General features: G+C 59.3%; 1 protein-coding gene across 6 annotated transcripts in view; it reads right to left on the bottom strand.

Annotated features, from left to right (window-relative positions):
• CAMK2B (calcium/calmodulin dependent protein kinase II beta) overlaps positions 1-22,528 on the bottom strand; it is a 99,900-nt gene that overhangs the window by 498 nt on the left and 76,874 nt on the right. The window contains exons 7-23 of one of the 6 annotated variants that reach the window (XM_053608407.1): positions 21,706-21,808; positions 21,532-21,615; positions 20,896-20,990; positions 20,566-20,688; positions 20,053-20,136; positions 19,186-19,228; positions 18,104-18,178; positions 13,088-13,125; positions 12,799-12,870; positions 11,303-11,347; positions 9,642-9,690; positions 8,158-8,271; positions 7,592-7,720; positions 5,723-5,851; positions 850-925; positions 651-745; positions 153-387 (exon numbers count right to left, since the gene is read on the bottom strand). In XM_053608407.1, coding sequence (XP_053464382.1) covers positions 155-387; positions 651-745; positions 850-925; positions 5,723-5,851; positions 7,592-7,720; positions 8,158-8,271; positions 9,642-9,690; positions 11,303-11,347; positions 12,799-12,870; positions 13,088-13,125; positions 18,104-18,178; positions 19,186-19,228; positions 20,053-20,136; positions 20,566-20,688; positions 20,896-20,990; positions 21,532-21,615; positions 21,706-21,808 — 1,587 coding nt within the window. In that variant the 3' untranslated portion in view covers positions 153-154. Of the gene's footprint in view, positions 1-152; positions 388-650; positions 746-849; positions 926-5,722; positions 5,852-7,591; positions 7,721-8,157; positions 8,272-9,641; positions 9,691-11,302; positions 11,348-12,798; positions 12,871-13,087; positions 13,129-18,103; positions 18,179-19,185; positions 19,229-20,052; positions 20,137-20,565; positions 20,689-20,895; positions 20,991-21,531; positions 21,616-21,705; positions 21,809-22,528 lie in introns of all 6 variants that reach the window. The other 5 variants (XM_053608408.1, XM_053608409.1, XM_053608411.1 and 2 more) reach the window with 5 other exon arrangements.

Raw genomic sequence — 22,528 nt, 5'->3', positions numbered from 1 at the left:
CCGCTGTCATCCCTAATGTAACTTCATTCCTGGGGCCTCATCCGACAGTTTTGGGCTCCCCCAGGAACAGGCTCTGCCCCAGACTACCCCTCCCCATGCCCACCCCCCCACCCCCACTGCACCCTGTGGCTCTCAGTGGCCAGGGCTCTCACCTTCACTGCAGCGGGGCCACGGGCGCACCTGAGCAGTGGAAGTGCACATTCTGCCACTTGCCATCACGGCGGTGCCACACACGGGTCTCCTCAGACTGGCTGGTGCGGGGCCGGCCCTGGCCGTCGATGTACTGCGTGAGCCGGATATAGGCAATGCAGGCGGCGTCCTCCCCGATGACGTGTACGTGTGGGTTCAGGATGGTCGTGTGGATCGGCTTGCTGTTCTTTGCCAGCACTATGGATGGCGGGCACAGTGGGGGCTTGGGCACTGCGGCCACCCCATGTGCCCACCCATACCCACACCAGCTTGATCCTTCCTGGGCCTGGATCTCCCTTCAGGAGGGGTTGGCTCTCCTGGGAGCAGCACGGCCCCCCCACCAACAAGAGTGTAATTTTAGGGGCTGGGTATGGTCTGAGAGGACAGCCACAGGGGTTGCCAGCAAGGGCTCTGCCAACCCTGGGCACAGAGGGGACAAGGCTACCATATCTATCACTCACGGTTCTCAAAGTAGAATCTGTGGAAGTCCATCCCTTCAACCAGGTTGCCCAGAGCTTCAGGCTCAAACGAGGTCAGGCCTGGGTCACAGATTTTCCTGGAGGACAAATACAAGTAAGGAGGGGTCCTTACAGATCCCCAGCTCAAAGCAGGGCCCCCCAGGGTCCTTCATTCTCATCCTGCACAGTGTTGGGGACTCACGCGTAGGCCTCAAAGTCACCATTGTTGACAGCCTCGATGAGCTGCTCCGTGGTCTTGATGATCTCCTGTTTCCGGGCTGTGGAGAGATAGGGCCGGGCCTTGTGACCACTGGGCACCGGCTGCTCCCACCCCTGGACACCCCTAACACAGCCCAGGTACGGCCCTGGAAGCAGGAGCTGTAGGTAGCATCTGCCCCGCCTCCACCTTCACAAGGGACCTGCTCAGGCCCTGGCACCTGGGGCCCAAATTGTTCAGTTCAGGTCAGCCCCACCATGGTCGCCAAGGGCTTCTTCATTTCCAAGTGCAACAGCTTCTATCTTATTTTTCTTAAATAAAATGTTTTTAAATGGCAAAAATACTCCATCCATATTACACAATGCTTGAAAAATGCAGAAAGGGGAAAAAAACCTGACCACAATTCCACCCCGAGGTCACCTTCCTGCCCTCACAAGGGCTGTGTCCCTAGGCCCACCAGGCCTCAGTCCTGGGCTTCCCTCAGCTTGGACACCAGGACCAGATTCCATCCTCCCATTGTGCTTTGCTCACTTAGTGCTTACTTCACCCCGCAACCATGTGCTGGGGGCATCAGGTAAGGAAGACCCTGGCCCGAGCAGGCAAGGTCACGTAGAGACCCGTGGAGAAGAAAGCAGGGAGTGAGCGGCATGAGTGATGGCTGCAGTCAGGGGCGAAGGCTGAGGGATCACATGGCCTAGGGGTCCCAGGAGGCAGAAAGAGCAAATGCAGAGCCTCATGTCACCCCCTTCTCTGCCGGCCCCACCAGCTTGCAGCCCAGGTCCACAGCTGACCCTGCAAATGCCCCAGCCTGCCCGCGGGCCTTGACATTGGATGCCTGGCACCAGTCCTTCTGGCCTCCAGGGCACCTGCCAGCAGCCCCCTTTGTTGCTTTAACCACAGTTGATTTTCATTGTAAAATATTTTAAACATAAGGAACAAGCAAAGAAAATAATAAAACTCACACCTTGCTGACTCAAATCTTAATATTTTTCATATCCACTTGAGACAGTTTTTAAAGAAATGGAGCATTACAGGTGTTGCTGGAGAGGCCTGTGTTTCACTCTATCTCCCCAGAGACAAGCAGTACCTTGAGTTAGGTACTTAGATGTATCCATATGCACACTTACACTCATGCACACGCATCTATACACACTAGTCACAGTGGCTTCTTTCAGTAACTCGCCGTGGTGAAAATGTAGAGCCCAGAGGTATGCTGGGGGCAGGCTCTGGGACCCTCCCCATGAGCCTCCCCGCCAGCCCTTCACCCCCAGGCAGGCCCTGTGATCAGCGTGTCCACTCTTAAGCTGTGAGTGCTGTTTTGAAGGGCCTGCTTCCCCTGGCTGTGGGTTAAATTCCGAGAGATCACTGGCCTCAACCTGTGTGTGCTTCATTCTGAGTAATGCCCTGGAGCAGGGCTGCCTGTCCGTCACCCACCAGCACCTCCAGGCCCTCTGAGAGGTTACCCTAACCGGGTGACTGGTGGGGAAGGGGCTGTGTGCCCAGCTGTGTCCATGCATGGGCTGGGTGTGAGCGGCCCTGAGTCTGCCTGAGAATGCCTGTGCTGCACCACTCTGGAGCCCCACAGCCCCTGCTGCAGGGAAGCCCAATGGCACCCCTGAGCAGCTGGGCTCACAAATCAATGCATGAGTGTACAAGTGTGCTTGTGCATGGTTGCACACGTATGTATGTGCCTGAGCCCACATGCATGTGAGTGCTTGTGTGTGCCTGTTGTGTGGGTGCTGGTGCATTTGCATTCATGGACTGTCTCTCCCTTGAAAAGCCCTCTTTCCCAACCTGGCTGCACTTCTGCCATCATCCTGTTTCTGTTTCTTGCCTAACCTTTTGTCCAAACCAGTCACGGTTTGCTCTCAGGACATTCTTGCTGCAGAAGCCCTGCCCCACCCCCCTGGCTGCCCCTGGAAAGCTGGCCTCTAGGAAGATAGACTGAAGGTTCCAAAAGCCACTTCCCTAAGGCCACTATGAGTTCTGCTCAGCTCGGGGAGAACACCTGGGCTCTGTCCCAAAACATGAATGCCATTCTGTCCTCGCCCTTTGGACCCTGGGGCAGCAGCATGTGGCAGTTCAGGTCCCATCCCACCCACATTGCTGAGTTCCTGCCTCTTTTTTGCCCTCTGCCTGGCATCTGCTCTCCCTTGGAACCATATGCCACCTTTTACCTGTCCCTTCTTAGAGGTGGCTCCAAGTTTCAGGCCTGACCTCTACCCAAGCTAGTCCTCTGCCAGCCCCAGAGCTCTACCCTAATCACATCAAGGGACAGAGAAGTCTGAGGCGTCCACGTGTCCCAAACAACCCCTGATGCTTGTTAATCCCCCTTTTCGACAGAGAGAGCTGACCCTCCCCCTCCCCAGAGCTTGGGCGCACAGCAGCAGCAGCTGGAACTGAGTGACTTTGTTTTGTTTCCAGCCTACTTTGATTCTGCAGTCACCTTATACCTGTGGTAAGTGAAACTATCTTCCATTTAATGAAGTAATATGGAGTGCTTTTAAACAAACTGCAATTTAAAAAACGGGAGTCAGCAGAAAGAGAAAGACTCAAGTAAACAGAAGAGGTGTGTGATCGCAGCATGCTGGTGTTTGGGAAGCTGGTCCCACTCTGCAGATAGGGAAGCTGAGGCTGCCCCGCATGGGGCCCAGATGGCTCCCAACCTGCTGAGTGGCTGCTGCCCAGACCCCAGCTGGACCCAGCCCCAACTCTGTCTCCCAAAATAGCACACAGGCATTTCTGTGTCCTCAGTATCGGGGCCTGTGAAGGACACACTACATGGAAGGGGGCGCGTGAAGGGTCATCTTGATGGTGAAGGTTGCTAGCTGAGGACAAGCTGCCCCTGGCAACTCCAGGGACAAAGCTGAGGTGGTAGACAGGGGCTGGCCTGGGAGCGTGTGCCCATGCTGAGAGCCTCAGGGCCATGTGGTTCGGCCAGGCCTGCCAGGTACCCAGAGGTGAGCCCTTGCCTCATGCTGCTTCTGGCTTTCCCAGGAAGGGCCTATAGGCCCAAGGAGGCCCAATGTGTATAGGTGGGGCTAGAGCAGGTTCTGACCCTGGCCTGGACTTGAGGCATCCCAGGCTGGTCCCAACCCCTGTCCCTAAGAGCCAGAGGTGACTGCGGGAGGGAAGGCAGCTGCCCAGGGATCAGCCTGGATTGTACATAATCCCCGATTAGAGAGTAAGGCCTGGGGCTTGGGGAGCCCTGGGGTGGGGAGGAGTCTGGGTCTGAGGTGGGCCAGAGGCCACCTGGCCTATTTACACAGCTGGTGGGCACCTTCCTGAGAAATGAGGGACCTACCACTGGCCTGCAGGATGGCCAGGAGCCAGGCATGGCAGTGTCTCTGGACCCTTCTTCTCCCTGACTTCCACAGGATGTCCTGCCCAGCCCTAGGCCAGCCTGTTGAAGCTCCTTCCTGTGCCCCACCTCCCAGGCAAGCTCAGGATAGACCTGAAGAGGCTGATCTATGCTGTGGCTCTTGAGGGTGAGCCTGGTCTGTTGCCCCCTGACCCAGATATTCAGTGCCCACCATAAGCCCTGTCCTTAAAGCATCCACCCTAGGCTACTGCACAGACCTCTAGGGCAGGTCATAGCCTGGGGCTAGGGTCACAAAGACATACTGGGGTGATGTTCCAGGCTAGCCCCCTTGGGCACACTTCTCTACTTCTGCAAGGGCAGCAAGGCCACTTACAATCAGATGAAATGATACAGAAATTGGGGGGCAGGTTCTGACCACTCCCAGAGGCTGCACCTCAGCCATACAGCATCCCCCTCCTGCTCCTCCCACCACTAAGGCGCCCCACCCCATCACCATCAAGAACCTGGTCTCTCACTTCAGTTACTCACCTCTGATGCCCTCACCCCACCCTGCTGCGTTCCTCAGGCTGACTACAGAATGCTCTGGGGGATTAGTGCCCTTCTGGGCCACCTGGGGTGGACCTGTGCCCCTTTGAGCCTGCAGGCTGTGTACCCTAGCACCCTCGGGCCACAGCTCCTATGACTTCACTCTCCCAGCCCTTGCTGTAGCAGCTGCAGGAGACTCCCAGGCTGGCCTGCAGAAGGGATGGAGGTGGGCAACCTCACCTGTCACCCGGGTACTCACCCAGCCACTGCCCTGCCATGCCGAGCCCCTGGGCTGGCAGCCTCTTCTCTGAGAGCATATCAGCACCACCCCCCAGCCCAGTGTCTCCCTGCAGGTGGGGGTGGCGACGGTTGTAGCCCTGGGATGTCATCCATCCCTGTAAGCGATACTGACAAGCGGTTGGCAGACAGGCTGGGGAGGCAGCCAGCCTGCCCCTCCCTGCCCAGAGGCTGTCCAGCCCACAACTGCCTCTATCGCCTTCCAGAGCCTGAGCCCTGGTTGCTCCTAGTCTGTACCTCCCATTACCCCAGTCTGCTCCCCCATGATGGGACTTGGACCCTCAGGTCTTGACGGTTTCCTTTCCATTGCTGGCCTGGCAGGTCCACCCCAACCTGAGTTGATACCTCACATTGTGCAGTGTTCCAGGCCCTGCCAACGGCTGTACCCTCCACTCCAGGCCTATGCACGCACCCGCTCCCTTCCTGCCAATGCTCCAGGTCAGCTACAAACCCGCAGCTTCAGGTGCTTTTCCTACACGCAGGCGTCCATACACGCGCACAGTGCATAACCGCAATCTCCATGTGCTGAGACCCAGCGGCATCTTCACCTGCACCAGGGCCATTCCTGGTGACTGGGCAGAGCGGCCTGTGCCCTGCCTCCCCCACAGGCCTACCCTTCCCAGAGCAAGCCTGGCTGTGAGCCACAGCCCAGGACTCATGCCCTGGGAGCCCCACTGAGCAGCTGCCACCAGGGCCACTCAAGGTGCTACTTACATGGGGCAGGCAGGGGCCCGGGGAGAGTCGGAGATGGGCAGGGCGGGGGCCCCACAGTTGGGGGCCCCTCAGCTTCTGGGGTCCCTGAGCCCCTCCTCACCGAATTCAGGATGTCAGTGATCCTGGGGGCTGGGGTGGAACAGATGAGACGTGAACCCAAGACAGGCATGAGGGACACAGAAGAGAAACCCATGAGCTGACAGCCAAGCCAGAGAGTAGGTGGGGGTTAGAGGGGGGCATGGGGACAGTGGGGAGGTAGGGGACAGCAGATATGGGGGCACAGAGGATAGTGTGGGGGGACAGGAGGGGACATGGGGGACAGAGGGTGATATGGGGGACAGAAGACACCATGGAGAACAGAGGGGGCCATGGGAGACATGGCACTGTAGAGAGAGGATGACATGGGGGGACAGAGGGAGCTGTTGGGGATAAAGGGGACACTGGGGGACAGAGGGGTCATGGAGGACAAAGGGTGATGTGGAGGACAGAGGGGATTGTAGGGGACAGAGTATGACACAGGGGACAAAGGGGGCTGTTGGAGAAGAGGGGGTCATGGGAGACAGAGGGGAATGTTGGGAATAGAGGGGGCTATGGGAGACAGAGGGGAAGGACATGGAGGATGGAAGGGGGATAGACATGGGGGACAGATGGGGCTATGAGGGCAGAGTTTGACGTGGTGGACAGAGGGTGACACAAGGGAGACAGAGGGCGATGATGGGGTTGGAGGGGCTGTGGGAGACAGAGGGCGATGATGGGGTCGGAGGGGCTGTGGGAGACAGAGGGTGATGATGGGGTCGGAGGGGCTGTGGGAGACAGAGGGCGATGATGGGATCGGAGGGGCTGTGGGAGACAGAGGGCGATGATGGGGTCGGAGGGGCTGTGGGAGACAGAGGGCGATGATGGGGTCGGAGGGGCTGTGGGAGACAGAGGGCGATGATGGGGTCGGAGGGGCTGTGGAAGACAGAAGGGGCTATGGGGATAAAGGGGGCTATAGGGGATAGAGGGGGACATGGAGGGGACAGAGGGAGATGTTGGGGACAGGTGAGCCATGAAGACAGAGGAGAACGTGGGGAGACAGAGGCAAGCATGGGGACAGAGGGGCCACGGGGAAGAGGCCTCAGGAATGATGGGCAGGTGCTCTGTGGTGGGTGGCGTGGCTGCAGGTGCTGTGGCAGAGGCTCCCTCCGGGGAGAGGCACCCTGGCTGGTGAGATGGCATCAGGGAAACTGCCCTTGGGAAGTGTGGAAGGTGGATGAGGGATAAGAGAAGTGGCAGACTGCACAGGTCAGGACCAGCCTCCCCACATGAATATCCGAGGTCAGCAGAGACCAGGCCGGCTCCTGTCTGTAACATCCCCCTTGTCCATGAGTTCTAAGGTCCTGGCTGGGGTCCAGTTCTGGCACCTTCCTCACCTGGTTGGCTGAGGAAGGGCACTCAGGGCGTGGCTTACATCAGGGTGGGGCAGCCTGGAGGGTAGGCTTCTGGGCTGTGTGGACAGAGCACTGGGCTGGGTGTGAGTGTCTAAGCAGAGCTAAGCTGAGGAGGCCACAGAGGGGCCAAGCACTGCCCAAGTGTGGGACAGACCCTGCAGGGAGAGGTCAAGGGATGGATAGAGAAGAGGGGAGCAGGGAGTGGAAGGTGAACCCCAGAGGGTGCTGGGCCTCTGAAAGGGGAAGCCAGGCAGCTGCCCTGCGGAGTTAGCATGAGCCCCGCCAGAAGCCCAGCCAGGGCAGGACGTCAGAGAGGGACGCCAGGCCTCTGGCCACCCTTGGGGAGCTGGGCCGTGCAGGCAGGCAGAAAAGCCCCTGAGTGCCCATTTGCAGCAAGTGCTCCCGCAGTGGAGGCAGCAGGCCCAGGACCACTACTTACACGGGGCAGGCAGGGGGCCTAGGAGAGCTGGAGACAGGCAGGGCGGGGGCCCCACTAATAGGGGGCCCTCGGCTTCTGGGGTCCCTGAGCCCCTTCTCATCGAATTCAGGATGTCAGAGATCCTGGGGGCTGGGGCAGAACAGATAAGACGTGAACACAAGACAGACAGACGAATGAGGAGGTGCCAAGCAGAGAGCAGGGAGGGAGGGAGGAGGGTCCCCTATTCTCTTCCCACAGACCTTGGGGTCAGGCCCAGGACTGGGGCCTGTCTCAGCAGCAAGAAGTCCTTGGAGCTGAGATGCAGCGAGGCCTGAGCCTCTGGGGCCTCCTGTACTGCCCAGCAACCTGAAGCAGGAGTGTGGCCCAAGACCTGCCCTGCCTGGATGGTCTCTCCATGGGCCAGCAGAGGCATCTGGCCAAGGCTTACACAGGTTTGGGCTTGCTGGGTGGAGGCAGCCTCAAGGAGACCCAGTGTGGGCCTGTGAGGGATGGGGCCATGGCCAGGAGTCCACGCTCAGCCTGCCCTTCAAAGTGACCCCTATAGCAGCAGGGGCCCGGCTACTTACATGGGCCTGGCAGCAGGCTAATGGGAGCTGGAGATGGGCAGGGCAGGGGCCCCTCAGCTTCTGGGGCTCCCGAACCCCTGCTCACCAAGCTCAGGATGTCGGGGACCCTGGGGGCTGGGGCGGAACAGATGAGCAGATGGTGGGCAGGGAGCCCCCAGGAAGAGAAGGTGACAAGAGGAGACAGACCAAGGGCCCGAGAGAGAGGAGGGAGGTTATAGTTAGAGTGAGGGTGGAGATAGGGGTCAGCCTGTGAGAAGGTTGATGAAGGCTAAAGGAGTCAACACAGGGGCTGTGCCTCCAGGGTCACCTGCTGGGGCCAGCAGGGCTGCATGATGTGCCCACCTAGCCACAGCCAGCAGAGGCTAGGTCCAGAGAGGAGAAGGAGTAATGGTCACTGTAGGGCCTCAGGCCTGCCCTGACTCCGCACCAGCCCCAGGGAAGACTGGCGGGGCTTCCCTCTGCATTAGGGAGTGCCTGCCCCCACCTTGAAGGGCTGCTAAGGCCTCAGCTTCTCTTCCACTGTAGGATCCAAGGCCCACCAGACTCCCAGGGCCCCTCTCTCACTGCTCAGAGGTCCCAGCCCAAGGGCAAGGGCAGAACCTCGGAAGGGGGAGGCCTGAACAGCCTCTGTGCCATTGGCCTTAGGACTTATTTCAGTCTGTGGGGGAGTCATAAACTAAAATCTCCGGTGTCCAAGGCCTAAAGTCCTCTGCTCCAGGGCCCAGGAGACCCTCAGGGACAGTGTCATAGCTGGGCAGGTGGGCAGGAGCTAGGTGGTGGACCAGTTTTTGGGTTGGTGAGAAGTTTTCTTCCCCAAAGTGGAAGAATGACTGAGCCCGTGAGGCCCCAGGGGAAGCCTGACAGGTGCACCTATGTGACTGCGTGATCAGTGAAGGTTGGAGACGCTATATGGGCGCCCTCCAGGCAGCAGATCACACCCTGGGGGTGCATGCCCCAGTGCCCTGGGGTCTTTTGAGGGGACATGAAACACACCAGCCTGGCTCAGCATGGGGTTCCGGCCCCTGAGGCCAGTGTGTGGCAGAGAAACCACTGCAGGAAGAGGCTCCTGGGTCAGCAAAGGCAAACATGGGAATAGCCTCACAGCTGCCCGGCCACATGCAAGTGTAAGCAGGATGGGATCGCAAGCTTAAGGAACTTTAAGAGAAGAACAATGTCTTTCAGCAAATTCCACCCACAAACTCATTCTCCCATGGGAACAGAGCTCCTGAATTCCTGGAGCGAGTGCCAGTCCTGGTGTGAAGAGCCAGCCCCAACGCAAGGCCAACAGACTTCCCGGCTGCTGGTTGTCTCCGCCACACCACACACACGCTGGACAGGCCCGACACCCAGGCTCAGAGCCTCTGAGCCCACGACACAAACCCCGTCTCATAGCACAGCTGACCCAGCTGAAGTCCCACCCGCCTCAAAAAGAGCAGCCGGCATTGCTGAGGCCACTCAGGGAGCAAGGACTTGAGTGCAGGTACCTTTAGCATCCTCGTCCTCTATGGTGGTGTTGGCGCTGTCAGAAGACTCCTGAGGAAACACAGGGCGGAGGTGGGTCATGACGTGACTGAGGCCAGGTGGAATGCAGCTGAGGGGGGTAGCAGTGGGGCTGTGGTGGGCCAGCTCGGGCTCTGGGACAGGTCTCCTCCCCGCTGCTTCAACAGGGCCGGGGCCTTTGGAGACAAGTCTTCCTACAGGGCCTCAGCCCTGGACACCCACATACAGCAGGGACCTGTGACCTGCCCTGTGTGGGTCCCAGGAGGACATCTCCACCAGATGACCCCCCACACGGCAGGCAGCACAGACTCACTGGGGGTCAGAAGCTGGCCCTGCTGCCCTGGGGCTGCTGCTGCCCCACATTCCTGGCACGTGAGGGCCTCAACTTCTCTAAAAGACACGCCTGGTAGGAAGACTGGTCTGCACAGTAGACTCTCTTTAATAAGAGAGGAAACTGGGCTTTTTAAAACTCTTAACATATGGGATTTGGCTGGCTCCCAATGAGGCAGGAGCAGCTGGCACATTCCCAAGATAGTTGAGAAGCTTCCAGTAGGTCTGTGTGTCCCCGTCAGGCACCAAGAACCTTCATCTGGCTTCAGGCAGGGCATCCCTGCCGCACACATCCTCTCCTCCAGAAGAGATGAGACCCCGCAAGGGTCACCTGTCCCTCAGGCTAGATGTCCAGCCAAGTGCCCATCTTACCTCTCAGGTGGCCTTAGAGGACAGAGGTGGCCCTGACCCTCTCCCTGTTCAAGGGCTGCTGCCCTTCAGTTCAAAAGAGCACCCATCTGTCACCAAGTCACCAGGAGGTTTGCTCTGGTCCACAGAAGAAATATCTTTAAAGGTCCTCAGGGGACTAGCACCTGATCTGGACACTGCCGGGCCACACTGCTCTGAACCAGGTCAGGGTTCACTGAAGCCCAGAAGGTTGTTTAGGGCCCCCCGCAGGGAGGAGAAGGTGAAGCCATCCCAGATACACATGGGTGTAAGGGACACCCATCCCCAGCTGCTAGGTGGGGGCTGTGCCCAGGTCTCTTGACTGCATAGCATCCTCTCAGATCCCCAGTCCCTGCCGTGGAGAAAGGTATTTTTTGATCATAGGCTGGGCAGTGGCACCAGCCAGAAGCAAGTGGGGGTCCCATGGAGGCACTGAAAGGCGCCCATGTCTAGGCAGGGCCCCGGCTCCAAGGCTGTGCTGGGGGGGGCAGTGCTGTCCAGGAGTCCTGCAAGGGCTTGGCCACCTCCCCTTCCTTCCCACCACCCGAGAGCCAGCCCCTTCCCCGGCCCAAGTGATGATGCCAATGTGATGGGAGCTGATGGCCAGAGCAGAGAGGGAGCAGAGAGGGAGGGACCGCTTAGCAGGAATGGAAGGAAGGGCACAGCCAGGAGGGGCAAGGGCCCAGTCTCCAAGGAGTAGACCTCACTCCATACATCAGTGAGCCCTGGCCTGAGCACCTGGGGACTGAGCCATTTGCCTTGTCATGGCCCACACAGGTGGGCTGGGCAGCTCTGCTCTGCCTTGGGGAGAGGTGGCCTGGGCCTCTCATGGCACAAATGCTGCCCCAGGACAGCACCCCAGACCCCTCTCCTGGGCCCCGGTGCCTCCTGCCTGAGGACAGCGTGAGGAGGAAAGAGGCGCCAGTACCTTAATCCCGTCCACTGGGTTATGGATGACGGTGGTTTGAGGTTCCTACAGAAGAAGGAAGACACAGAGGAAGGAAAGAGAGGGAAAGTGAGAAGAGAAGGAAGCAGAGACCACCAGGAGGGGAACAGGGGAGACAGAGGTGGGGTGGCGGCCAGAGCCTGCGAGAGAGGAGAGTGCAGAGCAGAGTGGGACAGGCATGGAGGCAGTGGAGCAGTGGGATGGAGCCGCCGGAGGAGGCGCTGCCGTCCAGCCCAACGATGGGCAGTGCAGGCCCTGAGAAGCTGCAGAATGCGTGTGGGCGCTGGAAAAGCCAGGCTCCGCCTTGGGGAGTTCTCCCCTGCCCTCTGCTGCCTGACCCTCTGCCCCAGCATGGGGGTCACAGGTTTGAAGATGTCATGGGGGTGAGGGTGGCACATGGGATGGACGGGGTCTGAGATGGGGCTGGCTGTGAGGCTGGTGTGTGGGCTGGCACCAGGTTACCCTCCGGCCATGGCCCAGCCACTCTGAGCAGCTCCCTTCACAGGAAGCTCTCCTCTCTGGGGGCTCAGGGTGACCATCTGGCAAACTCAGCCTTCCTATAGGCACCCTGGGACGGCTCCCAGAGCTGGGCCTGGGGCATTTAGGGGACACCAAGCGTGCTAACTCAGGAACCTGTAGGCCAACAAGCCTCAAACCTTTTAGGACAGCTCAGGATAACTATCCTGTAAGGGGTACAGCACAGTGGCCAGTGCTCACAGGCCACAACTCCCACATCTGTGGGAGCACCATGGTGGGGTTCACCTAGATAGGAACCTCCCCAGAGCAAGGGGGCCAGAGCTGGCTGGGCATCCCCTTGAGAGGCAGTGAAGGGCACAGCAGGAACGTCATGGGCAGCCCACCCTCCCAGCAGGGAGCCCCTCAGGCAGCCACAGACCAGCATAGTATTCTGGCTCCTATAGGAAAGACGCTGACAGCAAGCCCACCCTGCTGCCACTGGCCCAGACACCTCCCCACAAGACCTCTGAGGCCCTGTCTCCCCATGGGATGTGAGATGTGCCACTCAAGGATGCTCCCCTTGCACAGCCCGGCCCAGCACTCAAAGCCATACCCTGGCTGTGAGCTCTGGCTCAGCCCACTGAGGGTGGCAGAAGGAGGTACGGTCCCTGGTGGTTAGGGGTGTCCTCCACCTCACCAACCTCCCAAAGGCCTCCTGGGGAGGCACCCACAAATCAGTGTAGGTGAGGCTGGGCTCTCCCCTGTACTCAAACATCTCTGGCACCAATGAGGGACTCCCCAGGCAGCCTCTGCACCTGTCTGAACTTAAGGCCCCTTTCTCCTTTGGGGATGCCGAACCCTCCACTCCACTACCGTCAGGGCAGCGAGGGGTGAGGGGCCGGGGGCCAGGTGTGTGCTGTCAGAGACAGGCCAGGTAGGGACAGACCCCACCGCCCCCCCAAACCCCCTTGCAACTGGGGGTGCAGGAGGGGCTGAGAGGCAGGGGCTGCGGAGCTCAGTACCAGGGCGGCAGGAGGAAGCGTCCCTTTGGGGCTGGTGACGGCCGCACTGTTTTTGGTGCTATTCGTCTGGGGCTGTGGAGAGAGGGAAGAGGAGCCCTTAGGTGGGAGAAGTGGCACACCATTCCCCTTCCCCATGTCTGCTGGGTGTGGAGGGAGGGAGCCCTCCAGAGCAGGAGCCTCAGGGCCTGGGGGGAGAGCTGCAGGGGCCAGGGGCAGAGCTGTAAGGGCTGAGGGCAGAGCAGCAGCCTCTAGGCCTCCTAGATGCCCCAAGGCTGAGCAGGCACCTCACCTTGACTCCATCTGCTTTCTTGTTGAGTAAACTCTTGGCTGCTGCATTGGGAGAGAAGAGGAGGCATCATGAGTGATGGGCCTGGGTCCCCCTGCAGCCCACCCCACCTCACCCCTTCCTTTGCCTCCACTCTTTCCCCAGGAGCGTGGTCCAGGGTCCTGGGGCAGGGGTGGCTTCGGCCCCCAGTCTGGCTCTGAGTAGGCAGCTGGCCTGCCCTGTGGGGGGGCTGGGTCAGAACTTCCCAAGGACCCTTGCCCCAGAACAGGCCCCTTCCCCAGCCATTCTTCATGACCCTGGAGCTCCCGCAGGGCACCAAGATTTCTCCTTGGGTGCTGGGGAGCCTCCCAACCCTGTACCCCTTGGCTTCCAGGTCACATGCAGGTTCTTCCAAGAGGAAGGCAGGACGCAGACCCCCTCCCACAATGGGAACACAGGACGAGCGGCGCCAGGTTGGTGATAGGGGCAGCTGAGCTGGAGAGGGGAGGGAGGGTCATGCCCTCCATGGGTCTCCATGTTCCCAGGGGTGCATGTGCTACAGCTGGCCACCCACAGAGGGCTTGTCCCGAGCTCAGCTCAGGCACCTGCCCTGCTCTCAGCCTCCTTCCCACCTTTCCTTATGTACACGCCTCTTGGTGAACAGGACTCAGCACCAAAGCCCTCTGCTCAGAGCACTTGAGTGGCAGCCTCGAGCTCCCTCCTAAGCTGCTCCTGGCAGCTCTGGCCTTGGGGCCACTTCTGGGTCAACAGAGGCCTCTTTGGCCACAAGGCTCCGAAGACTCTCCCGAATGTAGCAGCTGGACCCCCAACTCACCCCGACACGCCCCCTTGAAGGTCAGGATGGGCCTGGCCCAGTCCACAATATCTACACCCACCACGGTGGTTAGAATTGTAATCACAGAACTGGTGGGGTGGGGGGGGAGGAAAAAAGAAGGAAGTCAGCTTACCTTACAGAAAAGAAAAGGTGAGAAGGGGAGGAAATGAAGAGGGAGAGAGAAAGAAAACAAGGTTTGTGTTGGTTCAAGCAGGAGCCCAAGTCTGCGGGCCCAATGTGAACGGAGAGCCAGCGACTCGTCCTGGACCTCCCTCACCAAGAAGAGCCAGGGCGCAGCAGGGACAGAGAAGCAGCCAGGCTGGACCCGCCAGGTGAAATGATGACATGGGAGGTGTGAGGTCCCTCACCCCTGGGCCAAGCGGGTAAGGCAAGTGGCACAGCACCCCACCCCCATGCCTAGTTCTGGGATGCTGGCCGGCCAGGCGTGAAGTCAGGCTCTGCGGCCTGTTTAGTGTTGCCCACACGGGCCAGGAATGGATGGGCACACAGGGACCTAGAGCTGCAATGGTTCTCAAATGCCCTGTCCCCAGCAGCAGCAGTATGGCCCATACCATCAGAAATGCAAATTCCCAGGCCCACCCTGACCTCCTACATCAGACCCTCTGAAGGGCTGGGCATCTGTTCCACAGTCGCTCTGGGTGGTTCTAACACTCCATGATGGGGTTGCTCCCCATTTCATTTCAGAGTCCAGCGGGTCTTGCCCGCTGCCTGCTGACCACCTCCTTCCCTTCCCAGATGTCCACTGCTGCCAACTCCATGGCCAGGTCCCTCCCAGGTTCTATGTGTGGACACAGAGTCATGACTGCCAGTGGCTGCAAGTGACCCTGGGGGCCTGCAAGGTGGCCCTAGTCCCTCTCTAGTGGGCAATTTCCATTCACAGTCTCCCTTCCCTCACAGATCTGTTAACTCTCTCAAAAGTTTTGCATCAACCCCAGGAGTCTCTCCCAGGATCCATGGAGCAAGTCTCTCTAGAGCTAACCAGAAACCTGACTCCTGAGGCCTCCTCGTGAGAAGTGAAGGGACACAGGCATTACCTGCCTCCAGGCCTGCCCCCTGCATCCTACCTTCCCAGACCTGAGCCCCAACCCCAGTGTAGCTGCAGCAGGGCCACCTCTTTGCCATGCCTGGGCACCCCTGCCCAGTGCCCTCTCAGGACCAGACTTCCTATTTGCTCCCTCACTGTGGCTAAAATCTGCCTCCAGGTAAGTCATTACGGAGGGGAAGGCAGTCCTAAAGACTTGGGAACATGTGGCCTGGGCCCAGCACACCCCTTTGCTTGTCCGTGGACCCGGCTTTTCCTCCTCCCTTCCTCATCTCCAACACACGTGACTCAGTCCCCGCGACGTGTGTCTGAACCAGCTGACTGGGCTGTCCAGTCTGCCCCTGGAGCAGGAGCTGTGGCTGCTGCTGGGGCACATTGTCCTTGCTGGTGACAGCTGCCCAAATAGCTGGGAAAATAGGCTCCTCCCAGGAGCCTGAGGAAGGAGACAACCAGCCTCGCCTTGAGAACACTTGCCATGGGCAGCTGAGCAGGTGAGGGAGGGTCCCCATCCCTTCCAGAAACACACATTTCAAAGCTGTGGCCAATCAGAATGGGCACTTTGCAAAAGGCAGGCTTGGCCCCATCTCTGTGAGGGGAGGCAAGCAGCAGCCAGCCCTGCAGCATTCCCGGCTGGGGGCTGCGTTGGAGCCAGAGCTGGCTGACAGTGGTCTGAGACTCAGAGGGGGCCAGTGTGGCACCCTTGGCGGCAGCAGAAGTAGTCCTCAGACGATTCTCACAGGAAAGGGGGTGCCTGAGTTAAGCCCATGTACAAGTTGGTGCTAAGAGGGTTTCACAGAGGTCCCCAAGCCCATCAGAGCTCATGTTTCCCAACTGTGCTGCTGGAGATGTTAACAGCATCAGTGGGGGAGAAAAGGACAGAAGTTCATAGTCAAGTGGGTGGGAAATACCCCATATAAACTAACCCACTCTGCTGACTGAGGCCATTGCTGTGGGCACAGCTTGAACAACCCTGTAGCAGACACTTTTTCCTTTTAATCAGTTCCCTAAACATCCTTACTAGCGAACCTCTTTTGAGAACAACCACATGTGCACATCTTGCGTGCCATGTGGAGTCCATGGCATGACTACATGGCTCCTGGCCATGAGTTTTTTGGGTCACTTATTTCCCTGACTTCACATCTACTGTCCTGGACTAACTCCAGATTCACTGTGGCCAGAATCCTGTCCGTTTCCACTTATGTCAGTGTTCAAAGGCATAGGCACATCTCCCGTGCTGTCTCAAGTTAAAAGTATCTATTAGGTGTAGCAAGGGCCAAGGCTGGACCAGGCAGCCACCGGCATGTTACACACATGCTCCCAGGCCTCTGGAGAACAAGGAGGAGACCCTTTGCCCCCCACCTTGGGAAGGCACTGGGTCTCTGGCTGGGGTGACTACTGTCACCCTGCAGCTGGCCAGTGTGGGTCTCCTTTGCGCTTATGCCTGCTCAGTGCAGGACAAACTGCAATATGCTCACACAGCCAGGTTCTCCCTGCTGATTTGCAGAGCTCTGCCACACAGGAGGTCTGACCAATAGTGCCAGGCTCGGCCGTCATCCCTGGAGAAGTGAGACCCCCGCTGCGTGTTTGTGGAGTACAGCTGAGCTAGGTGGATCTAGCAGGGCAGGTGGCCCCTCAGTCCTGCCTCTGTCTTACCCCCTTGCTGGTCACCCTGGACAGCCATGCTGGGCTCTGTCCACATGCACTGACCAACCCCCCAAAAGACAGAGTGGCCCTTGGCGCCCAGGGCAGAGCCACACATGCATGGGCTCATGCACCCCATGTTCACTTGCAGGCAGCCGGGCGATGCAGCAGGAGCCCCTGGCAGAGGGCGGCGCAGAGGCGGCTGTCTATTTGCACTGTTCCCTGGGCAGTAGGGCCTCCCCGAAAGCCACTAGCCTTGTCCTTTTCTAATGTCAGCACTTGCCACATGTGCCCAGAAAGGCCTGTCGAATGAAGCAGACTCAGGACCACCCTCCCTGGTGCTGCTGCTGGTCATGTCCACAGGCTCATGTGGGGAGAACACAAGCCCCCCCCACCCCCAAGGGCAGCCTGAGCCTCCTGGGAGGAGGGTTCTCTGATCAGGCAGGTTGCAAGGCTTACCCACTGGGGTCGTTAGTGGGAGCTGGGGTGGGTGGGCCTCTGGAGGGCAGTACTCAGAATTCAGCACTCAAAAGCCTTGTTCTCTGCCAACGCTGGAGGCATGACAGGAAACTGAATCTTGGCTCAAGGGGGACCCAGGATGGCTCTATGTGCTCAGTGGTCAGCTGAGGCCAGCCAGCTAAGCCTACATTCTTGCCAGCCCTTAGCTGTGGAACCCACAAGGAGGTACAGGGTCACCCAGCTCTCACAGGGTCTTCCCATGGTCACAAGCTGGTAGGCAGGCAGGAGCTGACCTGGGCCTCTGGGCTCTGCCTTTAAGTCCTGCTCGGGGGGAGGGGGTTTGTCCACGCAAGGCCCAGCAGAGGAGCAGGGTGGCAGAGCCAGCCTTCTCCCCTCTTGGTGCTTGGGGCCAGGTGAGGAGAATCTTGTAGAAAGAACCTAAGATGAAGCCTTTGAAGCTGCCATAGGATGCCTAGAGCCCCCTGGCTCTAGAGCACCCTGTCCTGCAGGGAGTTCTCAGCACAGACATGAACGTGTGGGACTCAGCAGCACAGACCACCAGCTCCGTGCAGGCCCCTTATGGGCAGGATGTGGATTGCCCAGCAGGAGGGACTGACCTTGAGCCCCACAGGCTCTCCTGGGGTCATGCCTCTGCCTCTCTGGCCCTGCTCCCCAAGGCTCTCCTTTCAGGAGTCAGACCCCAGCAGCAGGCCCAGTGGCTCCCTGTGGGGTCAAGGCCATTCTGAATTGGGAGTCTCCAGATCCCCAGACTTCAGAGGCTAGGACCAGGTGACTTGGCATGGCCCAGGGGTCACCTAAGCCCAACCCCTCCTCTTACAGATGAGGAGTCTAGGGGCTGTCTCCCTGCCCTCTAGGTGGGCTCTGCTGGGATATGACCATGCTAGGAGCATGGGCTCCCAGGGGCCTGCTGGCCTCTGGGATGGCTCTGGGGCCTGGCCAGTGGCTGCGTGCAGCAGGGGGGCTGCATGCTGGCAGGAGGGACAGGCGGGAGCGGGTGGGAGGCTGGTCAAGACACATCTACCTTGTTCCACCAGCCCCATGGTGGTGCCGGAGGCCGCGGTGGACATTGTGGCCGGAGCGGTGGTCTGTCTGCCCACTGTTAGCACCGGGTTAGAGACGAGGGGGAGGGAGGGGTAGGCGGACACAGACGAGGGGGTGGGCAAGGTAAGGGAAGAAAAGAGACAAAGGAAGCAGAGAAGATTAGAGTTAAAGTTTAGGTGAACGATGGTTCCAGAATCCTTTTCTCAGGAGAGTGAAAACAAGATTGGGCTGATTGACACCAAAAGTGTTTGCCTCCTTTCTCCTTAGAAAACCCCAGCGGGGGCTTCTCGTGCCCTCTGGGGCATGGTGGGCTCACAGCAGACGCGACAGTCCTATTAGTGTTGGTGTGATCGTATACACCCATTCCCGGCAGTACAGTATCACAGCAAAAGTAACAGGATGGGGGCAGGGAGGGGTGCCAGATGCAGACGCACAACGAGAGACGGATCACAGACGCTCGCACACTGAGTATCGACGACGGAGAAGCCACAGGCACAGCTCGTCCAGGTCTGGGTCGCCGGCTCCACTCTGGGTGGGCCTGCCAGTGCCCTGGACCTTGGGGGTCTCTAACAGACCCCCTGGAGGCCTCATTCTCCCATCACCCACCCTGAGTGACTGAGGCAGGCAGCCACAGCTTGTCCAGAATTCAGAAGGAGGTCCACAGAGCCTACTGCGCACCCGAATCCCCTCCGCCTGCTGCCCCCACACGACATGGTATTCAGAGCGCTCAAAACAACAAGGAGGCCACAGAGATGCCCAACAGACGCTTGGGACAGACACATGCGGCACTGTGCTCCAGAAGTAGGCAGCAAAGACACTTGTGTCGAGGGAGGGGACACAGATTCGGCACGAAAGTGACAGAGTAGGAGAGGGGATGGACCTTGGACAGTCATCCAAGAAGAGAGCCTGGCAGGGCCAGGTGGGCAGGAGGGGTTTCGAAGCTGGGGCAGAGGCCAGGTGCAGGCTGGCAGCAGAGGACAGGGGCCGTGGGGCCGTGAGAAAGGAGCCTTCCCATACCACCGCAGGGCAGGGGCAGTGAGTCTGCCTGGAGAAGAGTCTCACCTGAGAAATTCCGGGTGGCCAGCATGGTGGTGAGGATGGCCCCCTGGGGAGAGACACAGACAAAGCCAGGGTAGTCCTGTCAGTACACCCACTGGCTTCTGGCCAGATCATCCCCCTTAGCCTCACGAACATCTGGCAGGATGTGATCACAGCCTTCCCAAAAGGCAAGAGTTTCAGGAACCCAGAAGTTTGCCCCAAGACAGACATTTATTTCCAGAATTCAAACACATCCTGGACCCTAAACCAGCTTGGAAGACCTCCTGAGCTTCAGAGGTCTCTGGGGCCACAGGTCACCAGGGCAGCTCCTCAGGGGTCTGGTTCCCTGATGGCTCCTCCTTTCCCTGACAGGACCAGAGCAGCGGAAGCTGTCCTTGGAGCTTTGAGGAGAACAGCTTGGAGACTACCAAAAAGCTAGCCAGGCTACTGCCCAGCTCAGGCCTGGGCTTCTCCCTTGGCACCAAGCAGCCAAGGGATTTGGCCATCTCGGGATTGTCAGGACCAGTTCTGGCCAGCACATGGGTTAGGCACACCACTTGTGCTCTCTCCAACCTCCTCAGCCCATCCAAGACCAGTGTGTGGCTCTGTTCTCCTTATCAAACCTGCTCTGGGTCAGAAGCTTTTGGACTCACTCAAAGAGGGCATGACTGCTAGCGGGTGTATTTTGCCTGCAGAGATCACCGTGGGCAGGTGCTGGGTCTGGAGGTGCAGGGCACCTCTGGACTGAGTTCACCTGTCACATCTGGTCTGGAATTTGCCAACACTCACAGTCCTGGGGGCAGCAGCAACTGCTGGGCCTGCCAGGATCCCCCCAGGTCCCCTTCTCTTTAGTATAGAGTGCCAGGGGGGGCATAGGGGATGGTGTCTCACCTTGAGCTTCCTCCTGGCATTGAACTTTTTCAGACACTCCACCGTCTCTTGTCTGTGCATCATGGAGGCTACTGTGGAGCGTTGCTGCAGGGAGAGGGGAGGTCAGGTGGCAGCCAGAAGCCCAGGGGGTCAGGAGAGGCCAGGGCAGCAGGGCTCACAGCACCCCAGATCTCCCATGTGCCAAGAGCCACCAGCCACCATTACAGCAAAAGGCCACCTGTCCCCACCTGCCTGTGACTTCAAGCCTTGTCCCTTTGCTGGCCTTGCCTGCTCTATCCCTCATGGATAGGACTGAGATCAGGACGGAGAAGACTGATCTACTCTCCAACACTCTCTAAGTGCCCAACCCATCAGCGCAGTCAGAGGTCACAAGTAACATGGAGGAGCCCCAGGGGACCTATCGTATGTGAGGAATAAGACCCTAAGGCCCTCCCAGGGCCCTCATCAGGGGAGAGGTCTGAAGCCACCTCCACCGGGAGCCTCTCCCCGCTGTGGGTTCCAAGGACAACTCACGCAGACCCACGGGTGCTTCAGGGCCTCATGGGCTGTGATGCGTTTGGCAGGGTTGATGGTCAGCATCTGGTTGATGAGGTTTTTGGCTTCAGGAGTGACAGTGTCCCACTCGGGGGATGGGAACTGCAAATGGAGACAAGGCACGGGCTGAGTCTGAACCCCCTCCCCAGGCAGGGCCAGGATTCTCCAAGGGGTTTCACCCCTAGCCAAGAATCTGTGGGCTTGGCCACAGGAGGCTTCACCCTTCTCCTAGCCTCTTCCCAGGCTGCGCCCAGCCGGCCACACCCAGGGGCGGGGGGTGGGTCAGAGCAGGCGTCCAGGAGCACTCACGTCATAGGCTCCAGCCTTGATTTGCTGATACAACTTGTGCTGGTCCTCATCCCAGAAGGGTGGGTAGCCCACGAGCAGGATGTATAGGATCACCCCTGTGGATGGAGCCCGTGAGCCCTGTACCCACGTGCAGGGCACCACCAGCCACAGAGCCCATGCCCTGTGCGCCAGCACTCAGCTCCCACAGTCTGGTGAGGGTACAGGGGTTCTCAGCATTCTTTTGCCCCCTGCTCTGTGCTGGAGACACATGGGCAGAATGGCACAACCAGCCCCCACCCACCACCCTGCCCGAGGCCAGCCCTCTCTGATGCTCCCTGCCTCTGTGGGAGGGAACCTCTTTCCCAGGAGGTGGCCTTGCCAAGTGACCTGACAGCCTCAACCTCCCCACTCCTGTTCACCCAGGTGCTCCTTCTGCTGAGTGCAGGTGGACATGGGGTGACGGGTCCGGGGTCATGTCAGCAATTCTACTCTGGGTGGGGAGGGGGCTCCGGGCTGTGCACAGGGTAGCTCAAGGGCAGGTCTGTCACAGTGAAACCTGGCTCAGGGCAAGACATGCTGGTCACCTGCACACTCTAGGATAGAGTTAGTGGGCCCCAAAACACCTGAGGTCCCACCCCATCCCGGGCCAGGCCTCACCACATGCCCAGATGTCCACAGGCTTGCCATATGCCTCTTTGCGAAGGACCTCAGGAGACAAGTAGCCTGGTGTACCAGCAAATCCTAGTGAGAGGGGCAAGGAGCCATGAGGGGCCACCAGCATCTCCCTGCCCCTCCACTCACCAGGTGACAGTCTCTGCCCCAGCCACTCACCAAACCATGCCTGCTGGTCCCCCTGCACCTCGATAGCCAGACCAAAGTCCGCCAGCTTCACTGCAGCCCCTTTGCACTTGCTGGCCAAGAGTAGGTTCTCCGGCTGCGGGGAGGTGATAGGCGTGAGGTGAGTTGTTCACACTGGGGGGTATTACAGGAGGGAATGGGGGGACACAACAGAGGTGACAACAATTTGCAGGAGGTGGGTACACAAGTCTGACCCTCCTGCCCTGTGGTGTTCACTGGCTAAGTCCACTCCACAGTGCACCTGCCCTGGGGACAGGGACAATAGCCCCTCAGCCAGAGATCAGATCTCCCTGTAACAGGAGTCTGGGGGCCACTCGGACCAAAACCTTGAGTTCGCTCTTACAAGCAAACTCTATGCTCCCCACGGTCTGTGCCCCGGAGCTCCCCTTGGCAGCAGGGCTGCAGTAGCCCTCCCTTCCCTCTTTGCTCTGGCTCCTCCAAGACATGATAGGAAGGCTGCTTGCTGGGAGGCCCAGGGACCTCCTGCTGGGATGGTGACCCCTAAAGGGCAAAGCACCCCAGCACCTGGGGCAGCCTCAGACCTGCCAGGCACGGTCACCCACCAAGGTCTCCCAACTGTGGTGGGCTCCACCACCCGGGGCAAAAGGAAAGCTCTGCTCCTTTAGGTGCCCACAGGTAAGGAAGGCTACTTAGATCCTCCCTCGGGGAGCAGTGAGCACCCTTGCTTAGGCTGGATAGACATTTGTTCCTTATCCTGCAGCAAGGTCAAGGAGGCTGCTGTCCCCTCAACTGGGAACATGAGGCGCCGAGGGCCTGAAGGGCTCCCAGGATTACT

This window comes from Nycticebus coucang, chromosome 11, assembly GCF_027406575.1.
Source record: "Nycticebus coucang isolate mNycCou1 chromosome 11, mNycCou1.pri, whole genome shotgun sequence".
NCBI classification, from domain to species: domain Eukaryota; kingdom Metazoa; phylum Chordata; class Mammalia; order Primates; family Lorisidae; genus Nycticebus; species Nycticebus coucang.
The sequence above is the reverse complement of the archived record's forward strand: the minus strand, read 5'-3'. Positions and strand labels throughout refer to the sequence as shown.